The sequence below is a fragment of the Peromyscus californicus genome, unplaced genomic scaffold, assembly GCF_007827085.1.
Source record: "Peromyscus californicus insignis strain IS unplaced genomic scaffold, ASM782708v3 Scaffold_20__1_contigs__length_68692818, whole genome shotgun sequence".
NCBI classification, from domain to species: domain Eukaryota; kingdom Metazoa; phylum Chordata; class Mammalia; order Rodentia; family Cricetidae; genus Peromyscus; species Peromyscus californicus.
The window spans coordinates 59,841,731-59,857,385 of NW_026294503.1; the positions used below are offsets into that span (position 1 = coordinate 59,841,731).

The following is a 15,655-nucleotide window of genomic DNA, read 5'->3' on the forward strand; positions in this document are numbered from 1 at the left end:
TGTGTCTCACAGGTCAATCACCATCTGGCCCAGGCGGTGATGAACGGCTTTCTTCCAGTCACTAAGCCAGCCTTAGCATCTACTGGCTACAATCAGGGGTAGAGGGAAGGGTGGCTCCAGATACACTCATAACACACTCAGTGAGAATCTAAGGACCACTGTGACAGATCTAACCTCAGGAAGTCTGCAAAGCTGTCAATGGCTGCTTGTAAATGCTGCGGCTTGAAATAGAAAAAAGAAACACACACACACACACACACAAAAGTCGTACATTTCCCTGTCACAAAGACGCGAAACTTGGCTGAAGCCTTCTGGACTTATCCCTCTCACTGATATTAAAAATGAGCTATTGATTTTCCTCACCCTGTACTATCTGCTGAGGAGAACTAGCAGAGATGCATTCACGGCATGAAGTAGGCCAAGGTTATTAGGCTATAAAGATGAAATGTTGGGAAAGTTTTGACAACATGTTGAACTAATTAGAAAGTACCAAGGAACACAAAGCAAGTTACCATTATGTGAAACATTGAAGGCTTTCTGTCCCCAAACTCAGGTCATTCTATCCATGGATGATATCTTTTAAAGCACATTCTTCCAGGAAAAAAAAAATCACTAAAGATGACTGGGTCATTTCAGAGACAAGAATGGAGTACTTTTCAGGAAGAAACAATGCAAGAAAAACTTGGTGTCTAAAAAATGTCACAATAAAAATCTAGTCAATATCTCCCTCTCTATTCAAATCAAAAAACTAAGTCTCATGCAACCAATGACTGGTCTGGCCTCAGACCCATCCCACATGAGTGAACCCACCCCGACACTGCCTGGAGTGCCAGGACCCAGAGGCTGGATGGACCAGAGACCTAGGATAGAACCAAACACAACTGGAAAAGAAAATGTCAATGTAATGATGCCTAACTATATTCTGCTAGATTGGTGACTACCTCAACTATCATCAGAGGGCCTTCACCAGTAACTGATAGAAACAGATGCAGAGACCCACAGCCAAACATTAGACTGAGCTTGGGGAATCCTACTGAAGAGAGGGAAGAAGGATTGTACGAGCCAGGGGGTTCAAGGACATCACAATGGAACCCACAGAAACAACTAACCTGGGCTCATAGTAGCTATAGTAGTTCACAGACTCTGGCCCAACAGCCAGGGAGCCTGCATGGGATCGACCTAGGTCCTCTGCATACGTGTGATAGTTGTGTAGCTTGGTCTACCTGTGGGGTTCCCAACAGTGGGAGCAGGGCCTGTCTATAATGCTTTGGCTGACTTTTGGGAACCTACTCCTCATACTGGGTTGCCTTACCCAGGCTCAATACAAGGGGAGGAGCTTAGTCCTACCTCAACTTGATGCGCCATGCTTTGTTGATACCTATGGGAGGCCTGCCCCTTTCTGAATAGAAACAGAGGAGGAGTGGATGGGGCAGAACAGAGCGGGGAGGGAATTGGAGGATATGAGGGAGGTACTGTTTTCTTAGGGTCTTCTATCCTCAATGGCTATTACAATCTTTCTTCCTCCTCTTCCACATAGTTCCCTGAGCCCTAAGGGGAGGGGGGAATTTGATGGAGACATCCCATTTAGGACTGAGTTTGCCAAGGTCTCTCATTCTCTGCACATTGTTGAGTTATGGGTCTCTTCATTTGTTCCTATCTACTTCAGAAGGAAGCTTCTCTGTTGATGGCGGAGCAAAACACTGATTAGTGAGTATAGCAGGATGTTGTTAGGAGTCATTTTATTGATAGTTTCTTTAGCTTAACATAGTATTTGGTTTCCCTCTATTTTCATGGCTTATCTAGTCTCAGTTTCTTGGCCAAAACTGAGCAGTGTCAAGCTACAGTACCTTCCAGACACAACAGGACTGATACACATACAAGTTCACGGCGCCTGTGTTAGGAGACATAGGGCCTACATAGGTCTCAGCCAGATGGGGTCCCAGTGATGACAGAGGAAGTGAACATGAGCCCCCCCATCTCTAACCCAGAAGCGCTCTCCAGTAGATAACATCTCACAAAGGAAAATTTAGTTTTCATCAACAGAGTCTCAATGAGGATACAAATCATATTTAAAGGCAGTCCCTATGCCCAACAGTAGATGGTTAGCACAAAACAAACTTAATGTTATTTTTTAAGGTTCTTTTCGTTGTTGTTTTTTGTCTCATAATGCTGGCCTTTTGTTTTAACCTTGTAGGTCATTTTCTTACATATTATGGTTTCTGATTTGAGGTTTTTAGGGGATTTCTGCATATGTGAATATGTGTGTCTCTGCTTTATGTGTTTTATCATCATCATCAACATTATTACCATTATTATTATTATTATTACTATATGTGTGCTTTTTCTTTGTTTTTCACGTTTATTTTGTCTTATTCTGGTTTGTTTGTTTTTATTTTTATCTTATTTTATTATTATTATTATTATTATTAAATGACTGTTTTCTTATGAGTGACAGAAAAATAAGTATGAATTTGGGTAGGTGTGGAGGATCTAAGAGAGGTTAGGGGGAGCCAAAATCAGAATGTATTTTATGAATAAAGTCTGTTTTTAATAAATACAAATTAAATAGATATCCCAATTTAGAAATGATTGTTCCACAGTCTCCTATTCTCTGCACACTGGCCAGTTGTGAGTCTCTGTGTTAACTGCTGTATAGCACAAAAAGAAGTTTCCCTTATAGGGGTCATGTGATGCACTAACATGGATACAGTGATAAGTCATTAGGTGTAGGTTTAAAGCTATGTCCATTGAACCGAATAGTAGTAGTTTAAGTTTCCCCTAGGGCTTGTATGGTCACAGGTTCTTGGTTCCAATTATTTAGCAGCAAGCCTTAAATTCAATCAGAAAGGGGTCGGTTACTCCCATAATGTTCATGTCACCATTGCACGAGTGAGCATGTCTCGCCAGCTTAATCACTATTGTAGTTCACAGCTGGATAGACTATTATTTTCTCCTTCAGTGGTGTGCACAGCACCATACAGCACCGTGAAAGCTAGCCAGTAGGGATGAAGCTTCCAGGTGAGTACCAGCTTGACTTTCCCATGTTCTATGACTCAGTACACAGTAAGTATGTTCAGCAGCAGGGTCTTACCATACATTTCTGGAGAGTAGCCAAGAGCAAAGGCAATAGCCTGTAATGTTTGGGGGTCTACAGGGCTCCACTGACCAACAACTCCAAAGGAGTTAACTCATGCCTGGTACTGGGCTTCTTATTTGATAGTTCATGGTATCTAGAATGGGTGATGTTCCCTTATTATCAGGTAACTCTATTTAAAGTCTGGGTTTTTTTTGTGTATATGCATATGTTAAAGACATTTCTGTGGTAGTTGACTCTATATGACTTTCTCAAGGTTCAGAGACCATCATAGAAGAGGGGACAGAAAGACTGTAAGAGCCAGAGGTGGTGGATGACTGGGACGAAGTACCATTTTCTGAACACAGAAGAACAATTTCACATATAAATTGCAGCATTTGTGACAGTGTGAATAACAATGCTGTGAGCTCAAGCCAGATGAAATTCAAGCATGGGAACGGATATCACCATGGAGCCTCATCTCCAACTGAGGAGCAGCTGGCAGTTGATAAAAATTCAATGGGAGGGAGAATAAGTTTTCCTTAAGTGTGTGAACTCTGGTAGGTCATTCACACTGTAATAGATGGTTCCACACCCAAGAGTTTATGGGGTGGCACAAAATTGAATACTGTGGATTAAAATAAAAAAGGACATAAAATTTGGGGTGGGTTGGGGAGGTAAGGTGGATCTAGGATGGATGGGGGAGGTGTGGTAGGTGACTGTGGTGGAAATCCATTGTATGAAATTCTTAAAGGATTAATTTTTTAAATGAAAAATAAATAAAATCTGAAAACAAACAAATAAAAAAAGGTACTTGGTTTCATATCCATAGAGGAATATCACAGCACCTAAATTCTTCATTTTCTCAATATAAAATTAAATATCTAAGAGACTTAATGAGAAATACATATTGAGACCAATACTTCAGTTACAGAATTACTTCCTTAATTTTGTAGGGTCAGTTTTAGTACACCCAAATGACTCAGAATTACTGTGTGCACTAGGTTTTCCTTTATAAATCAAAGTAATTATTAATCAATAACTTATTGTCCTCTCAGATTGTTAATATATATTTTTATGCTTTGAATAAAACATCAAAGTATCAACCAATTTTCAGATCTACCAGTCCATAAATGTGATCTCATTTCTGTAGTAAGAATCACATCTTTTACCCAATGTATGTCTGATATTCTGATGTGCCTAGGACACTTTGCTCTGTCCCTGACTCTAGTCTATTTTCATAGGTCTGAAAAACTACTTGTAGGAAAAAAAAAATTCACCTACAGAGAAGAAGCAACCAGGTGTGACACATTTATAACAAAGCCTTTGACACTGAAAGAGAATAAGAAATTTGAATGCTACCTAGTGGCTGTCACTCAAGGACATCTCCAGCCCAGATGCCTGTCTAGAAAGAGAGAAAAACATAATGAAAAATGAAAGCAGTTTCATTAAAAAAAAAAAACACTGAAAATGTTGGTGTGCAAGCAAGTGTTGCTTGAAGACCCTTCTGAGGGCTTACAAAACAAGAAGAGAGGCATTCTACCCTCAGATCCTCTTGCCATTGACCTACTCTGAGACTCAGAATTTGGCAGTGATATGTGGGGGAGCAATAGCAGAGCTTACTGGAAGATTATGGCACCCAACTCTCCCTTTGAACACTAATAGAGCAGTAGAACATAATAGGTACAGTTGTCCACGACAACAGATACCCCTTGTTATCCTACTAGTAGGGGTATACTCCTACAAACGGTTGGTGAACATTGTAGAAGCAGTGTGCACGTGGATTCCAGACAGAGTGAAATTTATTATAACATCAATTATTATAACATATAAATGATGAAATTGTGACTAATGAGTAAATAGTCCCCTCACGGCTCACAGCTTAGATATGCTTTGGGAACTCAGACTAAATTTAATGCTGTGTTAGTGCCTGTTGTCAGTTGAGTGCCGGGGGAATCACTGAATGGTGGAATGGGAATAAGAGAGTAAGTAAGCCAAATGTCCCCACGCACTGGTACACCTGAGTCATTTAATTATAATGTAGTCAATGTAAGTTTAATAATAAATAGCTGCCTTTAGCCATTGTCAGTGTAATTTCAATGTCTGTGAAACTGTCTAGTTTCTGTTCCTACTTTTACAGCTGCAGGGATTTCTCTGGAACAAACACTCTGACACCTCTGAGACTGGAAGAGAGATATTCCCTCAACACGACCACTAACCAAAGCCTATTTAGTTGCAGAAGTGAAGACAGAATGTACACAATGGTAAAGCAATCAATAGGTGTCTCACTCAAAGCATCCATCTTTGATCATCTATGATGAAGTAAGCCAGTCAACACATTCATTTTTTTAAATTGCTTATTGTGATGGCTAATCTTGATTGTCAACTTGACTACCTCTGGAAACAACTAAAACTGAAGCCACTGGGCACGCATGTGAGGGATTTTCTTGATTGGCTCATTTGAGGTGGGAAGACTTACCCTAAATCTGGGCCACACCTTCTGGTGGCAGCCTACATTAAAGGACATGGAATAAGGGAGCGTTTGCTTTTAGCCTACTTGCCCTCACTCTCATGTGCAAGCTCATCTACCCTGTTGCTGAGGCATTCTTTGCAGATATTAGCACCTATTTCCTCTGGATTCCAATGTAGTTTGAAGACCAGCAGCTCTCTAGAGTTCCCTGGGACTCCAGCACCAGGTTTGGGCTACTGAGACATCCAGTCTTCTGGATTGAACAACTACTGGATGTTTGGCCTTTCTATCAGGAGACAGTCATTGTTGGACTACTCAGACCACAGCCTAATCAATCCAATATATGTGTGTGCATGTGTGGAGTGTATGTGTGTTAATTCTATCAATTCTATTATTTAGAGAACCCTAGCAAATACACTCATCAAAGGAGAAGCAAGGTAACTTTAGTGTTTTTGGTATGTACAAGATCTATATGTGTATAAAATATAGGCACAGGGACATATGTACAAAATCATGTATTTTAGCTTACATGTGCTTGCCCAAGCATACTTTTGCTCTGTACATGCATGTGTATTGTAATGAGTGTTTTGGGTTCACGGGCTTCGTTTTCAATATCAGCTTCTTCATGGTAGCCACATCTGACTTTGCAAAGTATTTGTACTGGAGAGTGCCACTGGGTTGGGGGGCTTTTGTTTTGTTTTTGATAGATGGTCCATTTTTGTCTCGGGTCAATGGGAACATGTCCTGTGCATCATTTTTTTTAAATCTACAAATCTGTCTAGTTGAGCTTTTAGAATTCTCGGGAAGGTTGTGGGAGAGATGGAGGTCAGATGGTTGTAAAAGAAAATTGACTTAGACATTTAAAGAACAACAGAAAAGCTTGGTTCCCAGCATTTACACAAGAAAAAATGGAAAATTATAACAGGCAATGTGACATTGGTTGAACATAGTTACATTAGCCAAAATCACAAGTCATAGGGCCATCCTGAATGTGTGACCCTTTCTACTAGCTCCATGAGAAAATACATTAGTTAAAGACCCCTGGGTCTCATCTGATAGGTGACATTAAAAAGTAGCCTTAACCTAGGGCCAAAAATGATTATACACATCCAAAGTTAGACTGGAGGGCTCATTTAAAATATTCTAAGTTTTTTATATTGTTTCAGGGCGCTGTATTTGCAAAGCAGAATTGGTGAGGTCTGAGTGTATCTAGCATGGAGAGAGGTCAGTGTTCTCTGAGACTCAGAAGGAAATAAAGAAAATGTGACTAGTGGACAGGGAAATGGAGTGTCTGCAGCAGGTCAGTTCACACCACAGTCCCACGTGGCAAAATCATGAATTGTTTCGTAGATATTTTACCTTGTAATTTTATGTCATAATATGTTAGCTAATGAGCCAAGTGTGGTGGTGTACTTTTAAACCCAGCACAGGGAAGGAGAATCACTGTGAATTTGGGGCCATCCTGGTCTATACAGCAGTTCCAGGAAAGCCAGAGCTACATAAAGACCCTGTCTCAAAAACAAAACAAAACCAGCCAACCAGACAAGCAAACCAAAATATTGGTTCATAGCAGTGAGTGCTACCAAAGTCATCCTATTACTTAGTAGTTATTGATCTTGTCTGACATCTCCCTTTTTTGAAGCTAGGTTTCCCAGCTGTGAGATGAAAAACAGTAGCTGCTTCTAAACATTTTAAAAGAATGACCTATGAGGATGAAAGGAGAGCACGCCCATACGAGCTCCATATACATGTGGAACGTCTGCTCATCTCCACACACAAACATACAGGTCCAGGAACAAAGAAGTAAAGAACGAAAAGATGAGGGGAAGAGGGAAGATGGAGAGGAATAAGAGAAGAAATTAGCTACTTAGTTCATGGCCTTTTTTCTCTAAAAGAAATCAATAAGGCTAGGTACCGGAACATACCTGTTCTCAGAACTCAGAGGCAGAAGCAGGAGGATCGAAAGTTCTAAGCTAGCCTGGTCTACACAGTGAGTTCCAGACTTGCCTGGGCTGTGGAGTGATAGCTTGTTTTAAAAACCAAAAACCCAAAGAATGAGGGGTGCAATGGGCAGCAGCCTGATTCTTGTGATCTGTTTCATTTAGGACTAAACCAAATAAAAGATGGGAAAAAAACCATTTATTTACTAGCCACAGACTTGTAACTCATTAAAACAACCATGGAGAAGGCTGTCTTATAGCCTTGTTACTTTGTGAATGTGGCATGCTAAGGAAATTAATAACAATTAATAAAACAATAATTAATAAGTAAGGGTTGTGTGTATGAAGAAAATTTAACTCACTTGAGTATAAAGTTTCTGAACTGCCCTCAGGCCCTTTAGCAGTATCATTTACACATAAATAATTGACACCCAATTAGAAATCATTTTGATCTGTTCATTAAGCAGTCTCAAAGGGCTGCTAGTAAGCAATGCTTTGTTTGACTAGTTCCAATTATTGTATTAATTAAAATTTTGTTGAATAAACAAGTTCAGCTTCAATTACTTAATTAATTAACTGATATAATAGAAGCACGGTAATGAAAAAGGACAATTTCATGATGAAGACTGAAATGCCAGATTCGTTTCCCAGGAAATATGAATTACTGTGATATCAGTACAGTTGCATTCCTTTTCCAATGCTGACCCTTTAATTTTCAAGTATTTTACAGTTGGAGCCCTTGGCCTCACTAGCCTTAGCTGTCAAATCCTAACATCGGCCTGTTTGTCTGCAGCTTCCACATCCAAGCTCCAAGAGGGGCTTGTTCAGCCAGCTTGCTCATAGGCATTTGAATTTCACTGAGACGAGCTGCTCTGCCTGAATGATTCACAATGCAGAGAAGGGAAGTAATGATATTTCTAGTCACTGTGGCTTTAAGACACAAGAAAAACGCACGGAAACTTGATAGATCTCCGCAGCATTTTGTTAGCCTATTTAGCTTTCTAATTCTCTTTCATACTTTGACAATGTGCCAGGCTTAGCGGGTGCTTTCCCGAGGAGCGTTAGGAATTCCTGGTGAGGACCAAGGGAGCAAGGAAGATTACCCAGTGTGAAAATGTTCCCTTCTTTCTCAGCTTTTAAATAAAGCTTCTCATTGATAATAGCGATGAGGGCAGAGCCGCGTCCTCTCCAGAGAGCCATTGACTTCTCTCTGTGCAAACTCCCACTGGGACATTTGCCAAGTCGTAGAGGGCAGATGAGGCAGGAGACAGGGATGTTCGCTCACACTCAACAGTGAGAGAGCACCGCAGGGGAAGCTGGCAATTGAAGTGACTGTCTATCCACATCAGTCTCGGAGTCCACTCCCATCCAGCCAGCACAACCTGGACCCGTGCTTACCCACCAACTCTTCGGCTCTCTTCCACACGTCCCTGGCCTCGCAGCACACAGTTGCCAGTTCTTGCCATGCCATGAGATTCTCCTTCTTTGGCTTACTCCAAATGAATGTGGGCAGTAAAACAAACAAAACACTCATTTGAAATGGGCTTGGGTCATTTTAAGAGAAGTGGTTGTGGAGAATGGAAGCCCCATGGAGGACAGAAACTGAGGCTCCCTTTTCAACTTTACTTACTACCTCCAGGATCATCACCATGCCTGCCTTAGGCTGGGTTTCAGAGAAATGTTTGGATACATAATAACAGATAGTGTTTGGATACATAATAACAGATAGTGTTTGGATACATAATAACAGATAATGAGGGGGGCAGGGAGCAGTGATGGCACAGGCCTTTAATCCCAGCACTGCGGCAGCAGAGTGAGTTTCAAGGCCAGCCTGGTCTACAGAGCAAGTTCTAGGGCAGCCAGGGCTACAAAGTGAAACCCTGTCTTGAAGGGGAAAAAGAAAGAAAGAAAGAAAGAAAGAAAGAAAGAAAGAAAGAAAGAAAGAAAGGAAGGAAGGAAGGAAGGAAGGAAGGAAGGAAGGAAGGAAGGAAGGAAGGAAGGAAGGAAGGAAGGAAGGAAGGAAGGAAGAGAAAGAAAGGAAGGAAGGAAGAAAGAAAGAAAGGAAGAGGGAGGGAAGGAGGGTGGGAGGGAAAAAAGAAAGAAAGAGGAAAAAAGAAAATATTTAGATACATAATAACAAATAATGCTAAAATAACTATAAAATGAAACTGTGAATGGGCCAGATAGATCTATGGATAAAGACACTTCCTGTGAAGCCTGGGGACCCAAGTTCAAGCTTTAGAACCCACATGATGAAAAGAAACATGCATACACGCAGGCTCACATACATGCACACATACATGCACACACGTGCATAAATGCATAAAATGCAATAATGATTAAGAGAAAGCATGTACTTAGGGTCTGGTATACCAGCTGCTTTGTTCAGTTTCTTTTGTCTTTTTCATAATTCCTGCTGTTTTGATAAGTAAGTTCTATGGAAAGAATTTAAGTTACCACGTTGTTAATTTCTACTGTTAATTGTAACCAAGATAAAAGCGTATTCCAAGGGATTCAAGACTGACTTGCATGAAAGTCTAAATGTATTCTGTATCAGTCTAAAATTGTACTTGGCTGAACTCTGAAGGCATAGAATCGGATAGTTCATTAACATTTCCCAGAAGCTTTCAAAGTGTTACCCATTGTTCAGGCAACTATCCAAGTTTTCTCCAATACCTAATTTAAAATCTGCCAAAGCCAATGGTCATTTTTTAAAAGTTAGAAAATACGTATTAAGCCAGTCTAGCATTGTGGTTTCCAAGACTTCAGCATCTAGTAATGGTGGCCTGGGTCATCAGAACTATCTCAGTCACTAAGGACAGCTAGAAAAGGCAAGCATGAGACAAAATTCACCCCCTTAAGGCATCAGAGAGATGAGGGAATGATGGGAAACATCTGGCCAAGACTGGAAAGAGAAAAGGCTGCCTACTCTAACAAGGATGGTTTTGCCATGAGAACATGTGCTGGTCCTGAGGCTTCTGGGAACGTCTCAGAATTTTCATCACATTAGAAGGGCAGGGGCTGAATACCAAATTCTATAAACCCCTGGCATTTTTGGATTTAGATCTCCAAAGTCTCTACTCCAGGAATAAACAAAGTTGACAAGCTTCAAATTATCCTTTGAACCCCAAATCTCCCACCCTGAAAATGGATTAAAATAACCCCAATTATTAATATCCCTGGGTACTTGAAGACATGAACAAAGTGCTGCCAAAGAGATGCCGCATTATTCTATTCCAAAGATCATTTCTCATACCTTGCTCTGCTCAAGTACTGCACACAACCAATGATAAAACAAAGTCCACCCAAGGTAAGATGGGAAGAGCAGGAAAGCCAGGCAGTTAGGAACACACAAGGACTCCCCAGGTCACTTGGGGTTTACAGATCTCAAAGTCACTAACACAGATTTGAGAACTCATTTGATGACAATAGAGTTATTAGTGTTTTTCTAGATACACTCAGAAATATAAATGCTCATGGGTCACGGGCTCTTCCTTCACGAAATTTATGGTGCAGTCATGGAAAATATGCATGCGTCTTTTCTCTCTTATTTATTGTTTCATGTTAGGATGAAATAGCTAAAGAAACTATGTAAATGTAGTTCCTATAACCATTAAGCCTTCAAGTGTTCATCAATCTGATTACCAGGGTAGGCCAGTTCAGGCACCCTCTCCACTATTGCTAGTAATCTAATCTGGGGTCATCCTTGTGGATTCCTGGGAATATACTGAGTCCAGTCGAAGAGAGGGAAGAGGGATTATATGAACAAGGGGGCTCAAGATCATACTGGGGAAATCCACAGAGACAACTGATCCAAGCTCAAAGGAAGAACTCAGGAACTTTAGATGGACAGCTGTGGAACCTGCATGGGACCGGACTAGACCCTCGGCATATGGGAGACAGTTGTATAGCTGGGTCTGTTTGAGGGGCCCCTGGCAGTGTGATCAGAATCTATCCCTGGTACATGAGCTGACTTTCTGGATCCCATTACCTATGATTGGACACCTTTCTTACCCTTGATGCAATGGAGAGGGGCTTGGTCCTGCTTCAACTGAATATACCAGGCTTTGCTGTCCCCCCATGGGAGAACTTACCCTGTTGGAGGAGGGGATGAGGGATAGGTTGGGGTTGAGGAAAGAACAGGAGGAGGGATGAGAGTGGGATCTGTGGTTGGTATGTAAAATGAATAAAAAAAAATTTAAAAATAAAAATAAAATCAACAAAAGAGAATGGTTGTATTATGTAACACACTGTGTAAGAATATTCACATTATTCAGAAACAACCTAATGCAAAATCATTGTTTATCGTAGTTAATTTATATGAATAAACATCATTTGACAAATAAAACAACAACACACACACATACAAAAAAACCTCCAAATGTGCATGAGAGGCACTCATTTAAACAAAGGTCTCCAGAAAAATTGCCTTTTTCTCAAGAATCTCATGGTGGAAGAAATAAATGACTGGATCCCAGTGCCAGCCAGGGAGGAGCTTGTCTCCCTGGAAGGGATTTCACACAACTGGGACAAGTTGGGTTGAGGCAATGATGGGACTTTGACCTTGACAGGATCTGCTTAGTTATGAATACCTCTGACCCTTTATTTAAATCTGAACCTCATATATTGAGATCCAAAGATAGACTTGAGGGTAATGGGACCTTTTTGTTCCTCTTTCCAATGTGGCTACATTAAGGAAAATTTTTTTCTGCTTCACTAAGAAAGAGATAGAGATAGAGATAGATAGATAGAAAGATAGATAGATAGATAGATAGATAGATAGATAGATAGATAGATAGATGAGAGAGAAGGAAGGAGGAAAGAAAGAAAAAATGAAAGAAAGGAAGGAAGGAAGAGAAAGAAAGAAAGAAGAAAGAAAGAAAGAAAGAGAGAAAGAAAGAAAGAAAAGAGAGAGAGAAAGAAAGAACAGAGAGAAAGAAAGAAAGAACAGAGAGAAAGAAAAAGAAAGATCAGTGAAAAATGTACAATTATCCTCTGGCTCCTGCCATCATGGCAAACACTACTGAGCAAAGAAGGCAGAGCCAACTGAGGTGAACACACAAGGCCATCTAAGAGGCAATGACTAGGGAGAGCAAATGGTGATGTAAGCATTTACTCAGCTTCCAAAAAGGCAGGGCTCCTTGGCCTAAAATGCTCAGCAGCCCTGTCTCTACCATAGGATGATGTCTGGCTCACAACAGAGTCAAATGGACAATTTGAAGAGAGAAACAGAAACAAATCCATCCTAGTGTGAACTGAAACTTCAGTTTAGGATCTTATTCAGGGTTCAGGGCCCCACAGCAAGGAAGGCATGCTTCCACTGCTTTGAACTCTAGGGTCTGGGCTGAGGGTAAGGCCTGAGAAAACAGCAGGACACAAGATGGCATGGAAGGAGGTGAGTCATTGAAGGCCCTGGAATAGGCTCGGCTGGGCCACCTGTGGCTTCTACAGCACAAGTCCTTCCAGCTCGCTCACTGGCTTATGTTCCAGCAACTCAGCATACCTTGTCTCCTCTGTGTGGCTCTGTTACTCAGTGTCTTATTTAGGGTTTCTATTGCTGTGAAGAGACACCATTACCATGACAACTCTCAAGAAGGAAAGCATTTAATTGGCGTGGCTTACAGTAACAGAGGTTTAGTCCGTTATTATCATGGTGAGACATGGCGACATGCAGGCTGAAACAGTGCTGAAGAAGGGGCCAAAAGTTCTACATCTTCCAGGTAACAGGAAGTGAACTGAGACACTGGGTGTGGCTGGAGAATATTTGAGACCTCAAAGCCCGCCTCCACAGTGACACACTTCCTCCAACAAGACCACACCCACTACAACAAAGCCACACCTCCTAATAGTGCCACTCCCTTGGGGGCCATTTTCTTTCAAACCACCGCATTACACACCCTGACCCCCAAAGGCTTGTAGCCATAGCATAATGCAAAAATGCATTCAGTCTAACTTCAGAAATCCCCAGAGTCTATCACAGTCTCAACAATGTTTTAAAGTCCAAAGTTCAAAGTCTCTTCTGAGATTCATGCAATCTCTTAACTATTATCCCCTATAAAATCAAAATTAAAAAAAAACAGATCATATACTTCCAACATATAACAGCATATGGTACACATTACCTGTGGGAGACCACCTCCCACATTTTACCCCAGGGTACTCTTGAGGAGAGAGGGATAAGAGATTTAGATAGAAGGATGCATGGGAGAGAAACATAAAAACACAAGACAGCCTCGGGAGGGCCTGGGTCCTTACTCACTGGCCCCCTGGATCATTATCCACTGTCTCTTCTAACAAGCTATTCATAGGAATGCCAAGGGGTGGAGCAAAAGACCTCCCCCTAGCTCAGCCGGGTGCAGACCCTTCCAATCACCTAGAAACCAAGCACATGGTCAAGCAATCCTCTAATGCAGCTCTGCTGGGTAAAGCATGCTCAGATCTCACTAGGAAACCTTTGTGGTTTCCTCCACAATTACCATTCCAAAACATAGGGAAGGGAACCTAGTGAGAAAATACTAGACCAAAGCAAGACTGAAAACTACCTTGGGAAAACACCAAACTCCGTATCTCCATGTCTGATGTCAAAGCGCTCTCCAGGTCTCCAACCCCTTTCAACTTTGTTGATTACAACATGCATCTTTCTCTTGGGCTGGTTCTACTCCCTGTTAGCAGCTTTCCTTGGCTGGTATCCCATGGCTCTGACATCTCTAACATTTTATGGCCTCCAAGGCAACCCAGGCTTCAACTTCATAGCTTCTTACAATGACTCCTTTCTAAGGCTCCATTCAGAGACAGCCCAGACACATGCTTCGCCCCAGCAGCTTTCCTTAGTTGTGGAAGCAAATTCCATGGCCCCTTTCTTCTATCCTTAACTCTAGAGCAGGAACCACATAGCAAAAGCTGCCACGTTCTGCTGCTTGCTGGGGCTGGAGCATGGCCCCCTCATCTAAATACATCTTCACCAGATTTCTGTTTTCAATGGTTACCTTCACTGCCTAAGTTTGGCTGTCCTTGATCGTGCTCTGTATATCAGGCTGGCCTCAAACTCAGAAATCTGCCAGCCTCTGCCTTTGGTGTGCTGGGATTAACGGCGTATACTATCAAACCTGCTCTAAGCTTTTCTTTAATTCCTTTTCACAAGATGGAAACAGCTGGGTGAGATCTGCCTGTCTCTGCATCCAGAGTGCTATGACTAAAGGTGTGTGCCACCAACTAGGCTGTTTTGAGATTTCTTCTGACAATGGAATTAACCCAAATCTCTTCACTTTAGTCTCAGGCAGACTCTTTGAACAAGGGCAAAAAGAAGCCATTTTCATCACCAAAATATCACAAGAATGGTCTCTAGGCAACATACTAAAATACTTCTCTGAAACCTCTTGAGCTAGCCCTCTACAGTTCAAATCATTCTCAGCACCATTGTCTTCCATGTTCCGTCTACTATGGCTCATTAAACAGTGCTTAAAGCATTCCACTGCTTCCTAACCTAAATAACTGAAGTCCAAATTTTTTCAAACAAAAACACGATCGGGCTTATCACAGCAATACCCCACTTCTGGTACCAACTTCTGTCTTAGTTAGGGTTTCTGTTGCTGTGAAGAGATACATTGCCATAGCAACTCTTATAAAGGAAAACATTTAATTGGGGCTGGCTTACATTTCCAAATGTTTAGTCCATTATCATCACGGTGGGACATGGTGGCATGCAGGCAGACATGGTGCTGGACGAGGAGGTGAGAGTTCTACATCTTATATGCAACAGGAAGTGAACAGAGATATTGGGTGTGGCTTGAGCATATATGAGACCTGAAAGCCCACCTCCACAGTGACACACTTCCTCCAACAATGTCACACCTACTCCAACAAAGCCACACCTCCAAATAGTGCCACTCCCTTGGGGGGCCATTTTCTTTCAAAGCAGCTCACTTGGCCACAAGTGAGAGTAAAACACATGTTGTCATTCCTCTCCTCCATCTTGCTAGATGCCCCAGCTTCAGTGAAGGCCTCTTCTTTATCCTCAGAGCTTCACAGAGAAAGGACAGGCTATCTCTGTAGTTGAATAAGCATCCAAGCATCGACAATCCCAACACACCGTCCTCTGTTTTTGGGACACAGTCTCTCTCTCTCTTCCTCCCTCTCCCTCTCTTCCCTTCCCCCTCTCCATCTCTTCCCTCC

At 41.7% G+C, this 15,655-nt stretch overlaps 1 protein-coding gene across 1 annotated transcript in view; it reads left to right on the forward strand.

Annotated features, from left to right (window-relative positions):
* Window positions 1–3,406, forward strand: part of Tmem117 (transmembrane protein 117) — a 523,663-nt gene extending 520,257 nt beyond the window's left edge. Inside the window, exon 8 of the mRNA XM_052748757.1 lies at window positions 3,351–3,406. Within this exon, the coding sequence (XP_052604717.1) occupies window positions 3,351–3,391 (41 nt within the window). The 3' untranslated portion in view covers window positions 3,392–3,406. The remainder of the gene's footprint in view (window positions 1–3,350) is intronic.
* The last annotated feature ends 12,249 nt before the right edge of the window (window positions 3,407–15,655 follow it).